We start from the raw sequence: 13,737 nt of genomic DNA on the forward strand, positions 1-13,737 counted from the left end.
ACTACGCCATTAAGAAAGGATACAAAAGCACCCTTTGCATCAAGAGAGAAGATAACAAATTAGGTTGGGTGGAAAGTTTAGAAGCTTGGGGTTGTTGTTTTTTTCCCCTGAGGGGGGCAATGTTCAGATAAAGCACAATGAAATAAAGAAACTGAGAGAAAGTCTGATCCTTTGGAACAGAAATGACATCAGAAAGAAAATATAGCATGCATAAGGAAGTTATTTTTCCAATACAGTACAAATGCAAGCGTGAAAATATAATCCAGGCTACTCTTATTAGGGAGAGCTCTCGAAAAGCTGCCATCAATGAAAACAGACTTGCTGCAGAAACTTCCCAGAGCAACAGCAGTGGATACAAGACAGTTTTTGTTTAAAAACATTCTACACTTCAATTCAAAATGTCCTGGTCAGCTTACAATAACTAACAAGAAGACCGCAAACAGCAGTCCTATAAGCAACCACACTGGGGTGGGAATATTGGGAAGACAGAGGGTGAAAGCCTCGGAAAATGAAGACATTATCCTAGATGCCAGGCAAGTTTCTATGAGGCGATAATCTCACAAGGGAGGCACCACAACTACCTCATTCTGGGTATCCAGACAAGAGCCTCAGAGGAAAATCTTTGCGTATAAGATCTTTGTGTATTCATTATTGCAGCCTGTGAACAAACTATTGGATACTAAACTAAGAAACACTAGGACTGGTTTGATGAGAATGACAGTGAGATTTAATGCATTATTGACAAGAAAATGAAAGCCTTTCAGATCTGGCAAAGAGAGAGAAACTGCGCCATTAAGAAAAACACCTCAGCTAAGGCTGACGTTCAAGAAGAACCAGAGAACTAAAGAACACCTAGTGGATTAAAAAAAAGCTCAAGTGATCCATCACTTAGCTGACACTCATGATGCACAGAGTTTCTTTAAAGCCACAAAAACAATGTATTGGCCAATAAATTATGGCATATGCCTCTATGCTCAACAGAGAGTACCACCAGAGAGTGCCAAAATTATCAGTCTCTTTTTAAAAGGTTGATAGAATGGATTGCAGAAACTATCAAGGCATCTCTTTATTAGCTGCAGCCGGCAAAATTCTTGCAAGGATCTTAGCAAACCGCCTCCTAACTATATCCATGGCTACCCTTCCTGAATCCCAAAATGGTTTTTGACCTTCTAAGGGGACAGTGGATATGATTTTCACTGCTCGGCAGCTTCCAAAAAAATGCACATAGTGGAGAACTCCATTCATTTCACACCAAACCCACCCCTTGCTGATTAAGGAAAATATCATCCATAAAGGCTTTTGCCAGTTCTGCAGCCAACTCTGGCCCACTCCATACTGCAAGAACCAGAAAATTACAAGATGCAATGTCACCTTTCTCCTTACTTTGAAGAGAAGTTGTCTTACTATTGATATTTCTTTTGGATGTGCCATTTCAAAGCACCATGAACTACTCAACACAGATACATTAAAATTGCAAGGTCTGCAGTGAGATAGAAGAGCAACATAAAACAAGCTACTTAGACACCAATAAATTCAGTTGAACAACTCAGCTTGGAAAATTCCATACCAATTGCCTTGAGTACTCTTAATTATCAGTGTTAAAACAGCGTCAACATGTCTTGTTGACTTCCATTTCCCTTTTCTCTCTTTGTGAATGGACACTTCCCAACTCCCACAAAGTCAAAACTGTTCCCCGAGTACAATGCAGAACAGACTATGCTTATTAGAAATGATGGGCATGCGCAGTACTCACCTGAGCATTCATTTGGCTGGCAATCTGGAATGTGTATCAGGAATGCCAAGCTTGCCTTGTATTATTAGAGCACGTCTCCCCTCCTACTGAGGAAAGTATATGGCTATGAAAAATAAGGCCCACAGGGAAGAGAGGAAGAAGCAATCTATTCAGCCTGTCAGCCTGCACCAAACTCAATGTCAAAATAGTGGAAGTCACATTGATAGACTTCATAAGGATTGCAGCGGGCGTTGTCCGAATGAATTCCCCTTTCCCTGCTGTGGTACTGCAGGCAGTTGTATGTGTGTGTTTTAAAATGCAACAGAAAATAAATGTGATGAAGCCCAATATATATTGGATTAACCTTCCCACAAATAGGGATTGGAGAGATTCACAGAGGAGAGAAAAAACAGTCAAATGATTGTGTATCTATAAACGCATAAAACAGATAAAGAGCAAAGAACTGGTCACAGCAAGAGGTAAAAAATTCATAAACCAGTGCTGTTTTTAACTCACAGTGGCTCAGAACAGCAATACCCTAAGAACATCTTCTCCCCTACAAACCTACCCAGTCTTTTAAGGGCATCATCTGAGGCCCTCCTCTAAGTGCTCGCTCTGGAGGGGTGCAACAAGAGGGAGGGCCTTCTATGGAATGCTCTTCCCAAAACAGCCCACCTGGCACCAACATTGCCATCATTCTAGCACCAGGCAAAAACTTTTCTTTACTCAAGTAAAAATCACTGGAACAGATTTTGTATGTGTGCTTTAATCTCTGAATTTTACATCTGATTTTGTAATGATGTTATCTTTATATTGTACATAACTAGGAGGTGATTTTTATAACTTGGAGGTGATATTTATAAGACCACTAAAAATCTAAATAATTAACATTGTTTTAAAAAAAGAAAAAAGTGGGGGAGGAATCTAAGACATCTTACTTTTGGGTACAATAACATGTGAAATTGGCTTGATTTCAGTTTCCATACTTGGCAATAACCACTGTCACAAGATTATATATAGACCAATATTGCAACTCATATGCCTTTAGACCATAACAGCAGCTCCTTAATTGTCCAGAGGGGGCACAATTAGGCTATGGTAAGTCATTGTGAGTTAATCTTATTATTAGGTAGCATTTTGTCAGCTAAATATGCAGTGTAAAGAATTAAAACTAGAATCAGTGGTTGGACGAGAAATATTTCATTTCATGCCATACTAGCAGCTCTCGGTGTTGCTTGCTTGAACAAACTTACAAACTGGTTGGATTTTTTGTTTTGCTTTCACTACTTAATACACATGCTTCCTTGCAATTGGGCAAACGCTTTTAGATCCCTTTGTGTAAAGCTGATGGGAAGAGTGTTAAAAATATGCCTCGCCCCCTCCCAAACAAAACACTGCACAGAACCTAAAGTCAGATCTGGAGCTGTAAAAAAGGAATGCAATCCCAAACACACACATGGGATTACCAGAAAATACCAACAGGGAAGAAAAGCTTACTGCTTCTCTTCCTGACTACAGTTCAAAGCATCAACCACCCCACAACACAGCTGACTGCCTATCTTTGTCCCCAGTGTTTCATGCCTTGACTTTCAGGAACCACACAGAGATTCCCCTAACCACTGGAGATAACAGGTGTACCCTGGAGGATCCATGGTAGCAATTACCAAAATGAATTATACGTTCAGACTGAAATGAACAACAAAACCCTTGCTTACAGGTCTAGTTTTCACATAAGGGATTCAACGTGTTACTAGCTATAGCCTTGGCTGAAAACCCAAACTTCTACAACTCCCTCCCATAAAACAAACACGGTTCCAGTGCATATTTAAAATGTTTATCTCATCCCCAATGGAATTTTGCATGCTTATTAGGTAGAAGGAAGGAAGAAAGGAGAAAGCAAGAGAAGGTTCTTTTTATCATATGTGGTGGTCTTGTAGTAAGGTTAAAGCTAACTGGGAAATGATAGATAATGAAATGAAAAGGATGTTTAAAATAACCTTTGTTTAACAAACTAGAAGCTTTTCTTTGGGGAATTATAGGGACAGAACTACCTAAAATGTATAGAAACTTATTCATGTATGCTACTACAGTGGCAAGAATGTTACTTGCCACAAAATGGAAAGAAGCAGAAGTCCCAGTAAAAGAAGAATGGATACAACAAATTATGGAATATGCAGAAATGGCGAAAATTACTGAAAGAATAAGAAATCAAGATAACAGGTTTTTATAAGAGAATGGAAATGGGTTATTGAATATTTACAGATAAACTGTAAACAGATAAGATCATTGGCATGCTTATTGTAATAACCTGCAGTTTTATAAGAGTATATATTTAAAGTAGATGAATAAATGAGCAAATTAAGTTAATTTGGATATGCAAAGGTTATTAAAAATAAATTTAAGGAACTCCAGAAAGAGAGGGAAGTCAAATTTTGAAATGTTAGCATGACTGCAAAATTAGTGAAAAGTATAAAACTAGTGAAATGTATAAACTTGGAAAGAATGAAGTCAGTGTACTCACCTGTTTTCTTCATCTGTGCTCTGCAGGAAAACACACAAACAAACAAAAATAAAACAACGTTGAGAGCAGCCCTGCAAACACTGATTTTCATGTTTAGACTAGTGCGAGTAAGTCATGTATGACAGTCAGGTGCAAGGCTTAGTGTCCAATGATAAAAAGAGAAGTCCCACTCAGCTAATGGAGGTCATTATCATTACATTGCAAGCTGCAGGCTACATGCAACCAGGAGGGCACACAGAAAAGCTCATTTATTACACTGGGCCTGCGGCAGTAACAACAGCGATCATCTCGCCATTCATCCATTAAGCACGCATGAGCCCTTCACTCTGGATTCTCAGGTCATCCTGGCCAGCTGAGAACAATTCTGGATGAAAATTGCTGAAGACACCACCTCATCCTGCTACAAATGATAGTTGATAACACTTATGCAGTGCTTGGGATGGCAGATGGCACATGATTGCACAAGGCCCTAATGGTACCTAACATTTCACATTATGGGGTTTTTTTCTCCCTCATATGCCCTGGTGCTTAAATGATAAATACCTACAATCCCATAGAAATTGGGCTGGCTCCTTCTTGTCTTCACATAGGCATGCGAACTAAAGGCAACACATACGCTAAGGCAAAGAAGAAGCTGGCTCGATGCTCATTAAAGCGTGGCGCATTAAGGACATTTTATATCACATTCTGAGAGAGGAAAGGGCATTGCAATAATCAGCTCTATGTAAATACCACTGTGGAGTTACACAAGCAACATTTTCTCTTCGGCTGAGAAAAGGGCAACATTAAACAAGCTTTGATATCTGCTCACTTTGAGGGTCCGATAAGGAGGAGATGAAAAATATAAACTTCCAGTTAATAGAGAAATTTAATAGACATTTGTTTAAAGAGACAAGCGAGCATATCCATGACATTAAAGAAATGCATATAACTCATCCATGCTTTCTTAAATTATTTGGTAAGCAACTGGTGTTTTTAAAGGCAGGCTTGGGCAAACATTACATCAGCAGCCTAGTAGCAGATGGAGAACAGAGAGCCAGGCTTTGCATACTGAATGTCCCAAGTTCAATTCCAAACATCTCCAGTTAAAAACACTCTTAGACCAAGACCTTGAAGAGCAACTGCCACTCAATGTAGCCAGCAATGGCTTAGGCAGCCTAATGAGATGATTCTGAACATGGAAACTTCATGTGTTCATAAGATATGGTGTGTAGCACATAAGCCAGCATCTTTCCATATCCCACCCCTACAACATGAGATTGGCAAACACATGGTCTTCAGAACAGGAGTGGGGAACCTTTGGGCCTCCAGATGTTTTTGGCCTACAACTCCCCTCATTCCTGGCTATGCTGGCTGGGGCTGATGGGAATTGGAATTCAGCACTGCCGAGAAGGACACAGATTCCCCACTTCTGCCTCAGAATGTAGTGATAGAACAGTCCTATTTCTCTTTCTGCTCCCTTCCTCTCATGAAAGCTAATTAGTCAGAACAAAAATAGGGCTATTATGTTATTTCAGTTTTCATGTATTAACCTAGCAGATCCAGATTAATGAAGAATTTATTGTTTTTAGATATACTGCATGTTTAAAACTACATTTACGAATTTATCAGTCATCTTCCAGATCTAGTCCTTTCTTGAATTACAGCTCTGTTTAAATTATGTTTATTCTAGCACCGAGCCTACAGCAGAAGTGTTCTATTTCTAGGCTCACTGTTTCTTTGTATTTTTTAAAGGGCAGGGAGGGGAAAAAGTTGTATAATAACTATTTAGACAAAGAGAAATATTGCCCCACACAAGGCATAATTAGCATATGAGAACTTGGGAACACTAGGGATGTGAGTGGCGCTGTGGTCTAAACCACAGAGCCTAGGGCTTGCCGATCAGAAGGTCGGTGGTTCAAATCCCCGCGACGGGGCGAGCTCCTGTTGCTCGGTCCCAGCTCCTGCCAACCTAGCAGTTCAAAAGTACGTCAAAGTGCAAGTAGATGAATAGGTACTGCTCCAGTGGGAAGGTAAACGGCGTTTCCATGTGCTGCTCTGGTTCATCAGAAGCGGGTTAATCATGCTGGCCACATGACCTGGAAGCTGTACACTGGCTCCCTCGGCCAATAAAGCAAGATGAGCACTGGAACCCCAGAGTGGTCCACGACTGGACCTAACGGTCAGGGGTCCCTTTACCTCTAGGTCACGGTATAAAGTTTGCAAGAAACAGAGACAAGACGAAGAAGGTTGATGTGGAAAAATCACTGATTAACAGGGCTTGGCATTTAATTTTTAAAGACGTGGGTGAACAAACCCTGTTCCTCACAAGACTAAAGGAAGAGAAAATCCCTTTACTCAATGACTGCTACAGAGACCCTTCCTTCTCGAGGGGGGAAAGCTGCAGAACAGAAAGTGAACAAAAGATACCAAGGTACTAACAGTAAAAATATTTCTGTGATCTATAGAGATCAACAACCTTTCCACCCAACTATCAAAGTACCTATGGTTCCTTTCCTAAAACAGGTGAATCAAAGGGTGTGGAATAGGCTCAATCTGTGCTTATAACAATTTAAAAAAAAATCAGTGCAAGTTCTTTCTTAACTTAGTTTCTTAAAATCAGTGATACAACTTCTAAGAAGTACCGTATTTTTCGCTCTATAAGACGCACCAGACCACAAGACGCACCTAGTTTTTGGAGGAGGAAAACAAGAAGAAGAAAAATCTGAATCTCAGAAGCCAGTTCAGCAAGAGGGATCACTGCACAGTGAAAGCAGCAATCCCTCTTGCAGTTCTGGCTTCTGGGATAGCTGTGCAACCTGCATTCGCTCCATAAGATGCACACACATTTCCCCTTACTTTTTAGGAGGGAAAAAGTGAGTCTTATAGAGCAAAAAAATACGGTAATTAAAGTTTCACCAAGGTTACATTTGTATTTTTATTCGAGAAGTTGGAATAAAGTCTTAGATGGGGAGTAAAGACAATCTTAACTGTAAGCATGTGCCATGAATGTGCAGGCCACAAATCAAGATATAATAAAATAGTACAAGATTCAAGAACTTATTTCTTATTAAATTTGTCTAGTATTATGAGTACTTAACCACACTTTAAAGTTACATAATAAGTGAGAGCTGGATCATAAAGAAGGGTGATCGCCAAAGAATTGATGCTTTTGAATTATGGTGCTGGAGGAGACTCTGGAGAGTCCCATGGACTGCAAGATCAAACCTATCCATTCTTAAGGAAATCAGCCCTGAGTGCTCACTGGAAGGACAGATCGTGAAGCTGAGGCACCAATACTTTGGCCACCTCATGAGAAGACTCCCTGGAAAAGACCCTGATGTTGGGAAAGATGGAGGGCACAAGGAGAAGGGGACGACAGAGGATGAGATGGTTGGACAGTGTTCTCGAAGCTACCAGCATGAGTTTGACCAAACTGCAGGAGGCAGTGGAAGACAGGAGTGCTTGGCGTTCTCTGGTCCATGGGGTCACAAAGAATCGGACACGACTAAACAACTAAACAACAACAAAAGTACCAGGGTCTATCATAGTTCTCCTGTTTATGTTATTCTTAAACAATGCAGGCTCAAAGCAAACCATCATTCAAGTTTGCAAGCGCCACAAAATGATTCCGGATGGTGAAAACCAAAGCAGTCAGTTAAGAGCTCCAAACAGATCTCTCCAACAGCATTAAGGTCAACAAAATGGTAAATGATATTTAGCGCAAGCTCAAAGTGATGCCCATGGAATGCACATGGAAAGATATCACTGAACTGGGATTCAAACTTGTTTAAGATTCAGGAATCCTTCTGTACCAGTAAATGAGGATCCTTCATTATTATTAAGTTCTCTAGCGTGCTTAATTAAGTAGAATCTTCTAGCAAGCCTTTGTCCTGTCTGAGAACAGGACATGAGTTTGAGCCCTACAAGGATCAATAAAGAAACTATATTTTGTACCACCTAGATATTGGTTAACTGACTTTGGATGTATCTCTGCCAGTGGCGTAGCGTGGGTTGTCAGCGCCCGGGGCAAGGCAAGTAATTTGCGCCCCCTAACCCGTGGATTTGCGCCCCCTAACCCCCAGATGTTGCGCCCGGTGCGGCTGGCCCCCCCTGCACCCCCCACGCTACGCCACTGATTTAAATATACCTTTGTTAAGAAACCGGAGGCCTTCCTCTTGGGCATTGTCGGCCAGAAAGTGTTAAAAAAGGACAGAAGTTTCTTTATGTATGCGACAACAGCAGCAAGAATACTTATTGCAAAGTATTGGAAGACACAAGACTTGCCCACACTGGAAGAGTGGCAGACGCAATTGATGGACTATATGGAATTGGCTGAAATGACTGGCAGAATCCGAGACTTGGGAGAAGAAACAATGGAAGAGGACTGGAAGAAGTTTAAGGACTATTTACAAAAACATTATAAGTTGTATGAATGTTAAGTATTTGCACGATTTAGAAAATATCAGTTCCAGCAAATAGACTTTGTAAAATAGAAAATTAAGTTATAAGTAAGAAAAGGTCGAAATTTAAGGCAACACTACGTTTAATTTTAAGGTATGAGCAATTGATAAAAATTGTTTTAAATTTAGAAGTATAATATTTGGAAAGTACAAAATAAGGTATGAAACAAGGTAATAATTTGCTGACATTCTTATTATAAATAATGCAGGGTAAGGAGATGTGAGGAAGTCCAATCAGTTATATAAGAAAAGTTGTACTGAATGGTTGGTTATATTTATCTCTTTTTTCTTTTTTATTTCTTTCTTTCTATATGGCTCTTTGGTATTTTGGTTCTGGCTTTTTGGTGTAGGGATCTTGTATTATGTATTTGAAAATTTAATAAAATATTTATAAATAAATGAATATTTTTATGGGTGTGGACAATGAGGAGCGTTTCTTATGCTTAATATCTGCAACACATTGAGTGCTCGTCCAGAAAAGTTGAGACTCACCCTCCAGTGCTATGCTCATGAGGCGCTTTCCTTCTCGTTGCTTAGGACTCCGTAGCAGCGGGGGAACCGCCAAAAAAGCCCCTTCGGGCGCACGGGAGGAGCGAGCCGCCCGCTTTCCCGCCCTCGCCGGCCTCCTGGGGCGCACGCAGCGCTCGCGCCCTCCGCAGCCCGCCCAAACGCGCGCCAATGCCGGGCGACGCGCCCCCTCCGGGAAGCGCGACGTAGGCGCCGCTCCTGCACCCGACGGCCTTTTCTGCAGGGCTTCTAGCTGCAAGCGAGTGTGCGCGCAGAAGGCGGCGCCTGGGCTGGGGAGCGCGCAGCCTCGTCCTTTCCTTCGCAGCCAGCACTGTGAGAGAGAGAGTGAGCCACCAGGACCAGGTAGGGGCAGAGAGCTCCGAGTGCGCCCCCAAAAATGTTGCGCCCGGTGCGGCTGGCACCCCTTGCACCCCCCACGCTACGCCACTGATCTCTGCTAGAGTAAGTGGGACCACCATTTCTCTATTGGTGATTTGGTGTAAAATTCATCAATAGAAAAGTCACAGAGTAGATCCAAGCATTTCAGTGGAAATGTCTCCAATCAGAGTAACTAATTTCTGATATTCAATGGGGGAAAATATTGGATGGAAGGTAATTTTTGCTAATTACAACATTATTGTGAACCACCCTGAGATCTTTTGAAGAAGGGTGATATATAAATCTAATAATAATGATGGTGGTGGTGGTGGTGATGATAATAATAATAATAAATTAAGCTTAGTGTATCTCAAATGGTGTAGGTCTGCTTTAGGCCTATTATATTATTAAAGTGATTCAGGCCAAGGGGCTGGATGAGATAATCCAGGCATAGGCAAACTCGGCCCTCCAGATGTTTTGGGACTACAACTCCCATCATCCCTAGCTAACAGGACCAGCGGTCAGGAATGATGGGAGTTGTAGTCCCAAAACATCTGGAGGGCCGAGTTTGCCTATGCCTAAGATAATCCATGCTTACTTTTACAGCTAGGTATTTGGATTATATGAGTGGTTTGCTGAACCCCAAACTGAAAATATAAGACCATCATTGTGGCATACGGAGATAGTTACTGTATACCCAAAGTGGCTAAAACAGCTGTCATATAAAATTCATGCCAACCCGAAAGCTGTAATAAAAACACAGACCTATTCTAGGACAAAAAAGCACAGTATGCTCCTCCTTTAAAGGAAGAAAGGGAAGCCATCAAATATAACCAAAGTGCAACATTCTACTGTGTTCTTTCCACTTTGATAGAAAGCAGAATTGAAAGGAGTAACAAAAATGTGAAAAATACTCTGTATGAGTCCTGAGATACAAACATCATGCAGCAAAGCGCTGCAGCCTTGCTTTGAAATGGATGGAAGCAGTTGGCTTTCTGCCCTTTCAAACCACCTCAGTCAATTGGGTATCAACATAACCACACACAACTCATAATGTGTTATTACTTACAACTCTGCATATCCCCTTGGAAGTTTAGTGGATTTGTGGCCATCTTTAAATGCTGACAAGCAATAAAGTAGACTAAACCTCTGCATCCATCATAAAGCTTTACGGCCCTCTGCTGTTAACTGCTTCGCATGTACTTTATTTACCTCAGGCTTGAGCATGGCTAGCTCATTAAAGGTGTTCAGCTGCCTTGTGAGCTCTGCCATTTCAGTCATCAATTTTTCCATGCGAACATCAATTTCTGCCAGAACCTCTGTCGTGTGAGCAGTGGCCAGTGCTTCTTGGAGATCCACCAAGTGGAGAGCTCTGTGTTCCTCTTCACAAACCAGGCACCGTACTTTGTCGAACTCTTGCTGAATGCACAGCTTCATGGCACTCTGCGTCACCTGAAGTATAAGAGAATAATGGGCTTTTTAAAAGAGAATTTCTGACCATTTAATTTATTTCACGTTTCAGCAGGAATAGTATTGCAATATGGAATTATCCCAAACTCAGGGGGGAACCCTAAACAGATCCCTTCAAAAGCCTGGTAGAACAAATACGTTTTCATATGGTGATAGAATCCCATCACACCTCCTGGGAAAGGGTGCCACTATAGGGAAGGCCAAATCCCACATCACCACACTATAGTCACTGGTGGCACAGCAAGACACACACACACCCCTGCCTTCAGGGCCTGTATTTGCTGATATAAGGTGTATTACTTTCTGAATCAGGGAAAATCAGAAGTGCCACTCAGGACTTTTCAGTGAAACAGTAGGTTGAAAAAAACCTAGTTAAAACTCACTAGTTTTAAAATCGTATTAGAGCTTGATTGGTAATGTTGAAGGATCAGGTGGGCACTAGTCTATGATTCTAAGCACGGGTAAACTGTGGGCCTCTCTTGTGGATATTATACATCCCAGAAGCTCATTTAACAAGTCATCCAGGGAACACCTTCTTGTGGGGCAGCACCCCCACTTTGGAATACCCTCACCATGGAGATTAGAATGCCACCAACAATTTGCTCTTTGAGGTGCCTCTTCGACCAAGCTTCTTCAAGTCCGTATTGCTGAACATTGTTTTTGCTTGTTTTTCAGATGAATATAAGGTATTCTTGTTGTTTTTAACTTGGTGCTTTGTTTTAATCTCTCTCTCTCTCTCTCTCTCTCTCTCTCTCTCTCTCTCTCTCTCTCTTGTACACTGCCACAATATCTTTGAATGATGGGCAGATATTTTTTTTTGAAAAATAAATAAATAAATGAAAACGTGGGTGCAAAATTATTTGAATAAACAAGCAAACAAAGGACTTGTCTTTCTTCCAGAAACAGTGGGTAGTTTATAAATTCTTTGAATAAATAAATAGGCTGCTGCTGAATCATTTAAATAAACAACCCAAGGATTAATATTCTTCCAGAACTTTGCAGAGTAGCTGTTGGACAGCTAAAATGTGTTCATCGTTAAAAAAAAGGTTAAGGGACCAGTTAAAGGCGACTATGGGGTTGCGCCGCTCCTCTCACTTTCTGGCTGAGGGATCTGGCGTTTGTCCACAGGCAGTTTTCCGAGTCATGTGGCCTGCATGACTAAACCGCTTCTGGCACAATGGAACATCGTGACAGAAGCCAGAGTGCACGGAAACACAGTTTATCTTCCTGCCACAGCAGTACCTATTTATCTACTTTCACTGGCATGCTTTCAAACTGCTAGGTTGGCAGGATCTGGGACAGAGCAACAGGAGCTCCCCCCATTGTGGGGATTTGAACTGCTGATCTTCTGATTGGCAAGCCCAAGAGGCTCAGTGGTTTAGACCATTGCTTGACTACAACTCCCATCATCACCGACCACTGGGACAGCAGGCTGCGACTTATGGGATCTGGAGTCCAACAACAGCTGGAGGCTCAGAGGTTTCAAATCCCTGCTCTCAACAAAGAGAAGAATGGGAGTTTGCTGAAGGGTGAACTTCAGAAATAGAGTCTGCCAAGCAAATCTCATCTCAATTAAAATCTGAATTAAGGCAGAATATGCTTTTAGAAACAGTAGAACATCAAGTATTATTTCTTAAATGAATCTTGTCTTAAATGAACAGTAAGTGGTTTTTAAAGTACATCTTTAAATGTTGTGAAATTACACAGTCCAAATTGTGTCTTAAATGAACAATAAATTTTAAACATAAAATAAAATAAAAATTAAGGCAGAATATGGTTCAGTATCACCTTGTAAAGGATCTGGTTCAACGCAAGAACTTGTAAGTAATAAATAAATAAATCTTTAAGGAGACATCTCAAGATGAGAAAACGAGCCTTAAACCAGAAGACAGCAGCAATGCAGTCACTGTGCCAGCAGTCAATGTTAGCGCCTCCCCGAGAAATTTCTGCTAATCCTGAAGAATATCTGATTTCCTCCAAGCGAGAGCCACAAACTTGATGCATAAATTCACGCTTCTTAAATTGGATAGCTTATTTAAAGAATTAGAAAAAAGGCCTAGATTTCTGAGCAGTTGAGCTTCGCTCAAATTATCCTTTTTACACCCTCACTCCCAACTTCTATCTTGAGGAGGAGAAAAAACATGAAGGGTTTTGTCTTCTAGTAGTGCATATACAAAAATACAGGTCGTATTTCCACAGGGTGAGCCAAGTAAGACCTGAAGCTTCATGGCAGCAGGAGAGAGAAGAACTGCAACAGTGAAGACAAGCAAGGCTGATTGGAGCTGTACTGGCACTTCTGCAATCTGCAGTGGGGCAAAGCTGGAGAATTTCTGGAAATAAGTTCTTCCCACTCCACACCTCTACTACTTTATGGGGGAATGAGGTGCCTCATGGCTCATCTTTTTGATTCCTGTTATGTAGAAGTGAGAGAAATGGAACGTATAGACCCATTCTTAGAAGAAGTACAGTCATACCTCGGGTTACAGACGCTTTGGGTTGCGCAATTTCAGGTTGTGCACCGCACCGAACCCAGAAGTATCGGAACGGGTTACTTCCGGGTTTTGGCGCTTGCACACACACAGAAGCGCCAAATCGCGACCCGCACATGCGCAGATGTGGCACTACAGGTTGCGAACACTGTGGGTTGCGAACGTGCTTCCCGCACGGATCACGTTCGCAACCCGAGC

At 41.5% G+C, this 13,737-nt stretch overlaps 1 protein-coding gene and 1 long non-coding RNA gene across 2 annotated transcripts in view; one reads left to right on the top strand and one right to left on the bottom strand.

Annotated features, from left to right (window-relative positions):
- The window catches only part of TRIM44 (tripartite motif containing 44), a 92,432-nt gene that overhangs the window by 51,751 nt on the left and 26,944 nt on the right, over nt 1-13,737 (bottom strand). The window contains exons 3-4 of the mRNA XM_081892100.1: nt 10,793-11,032; nt 4,254-4,273 (exon numbers count right to left, since the gene is read on the bottom strand). Of these exons, the coding sequence (XP_081748226.1) occupies nt 4,254-4,273; nt 10,793-11,032 (260 nt within the window). The remainder of the gene's footprint in view (nt 1-4,253; nt 4,274-10,792; nt 11,033-13,737) is intronic.
- The window catches only part of LOC309359075, a 55,719-nt gene that overhangs the window by 8,711 nt on the left and 33,271 nt on the right, over nt 1-13,737 (top strand). The gene's annotated exons all lie outside the window — the stretch shown is intronic.

The sequence above is a fragment of the Podarcis melisellensis genome (assembly GCF_964234715.1).
Source record: "Podarcis melisellensis genome assembly, chromosome: 1".
In the NCBI taxonomy this organism is placed as follows: Eukaryota; Metazoa; Chordata; class Lepidosauria; order Squamata; family Lacertidae; genus Podarcis; species Podarcis melisellensis.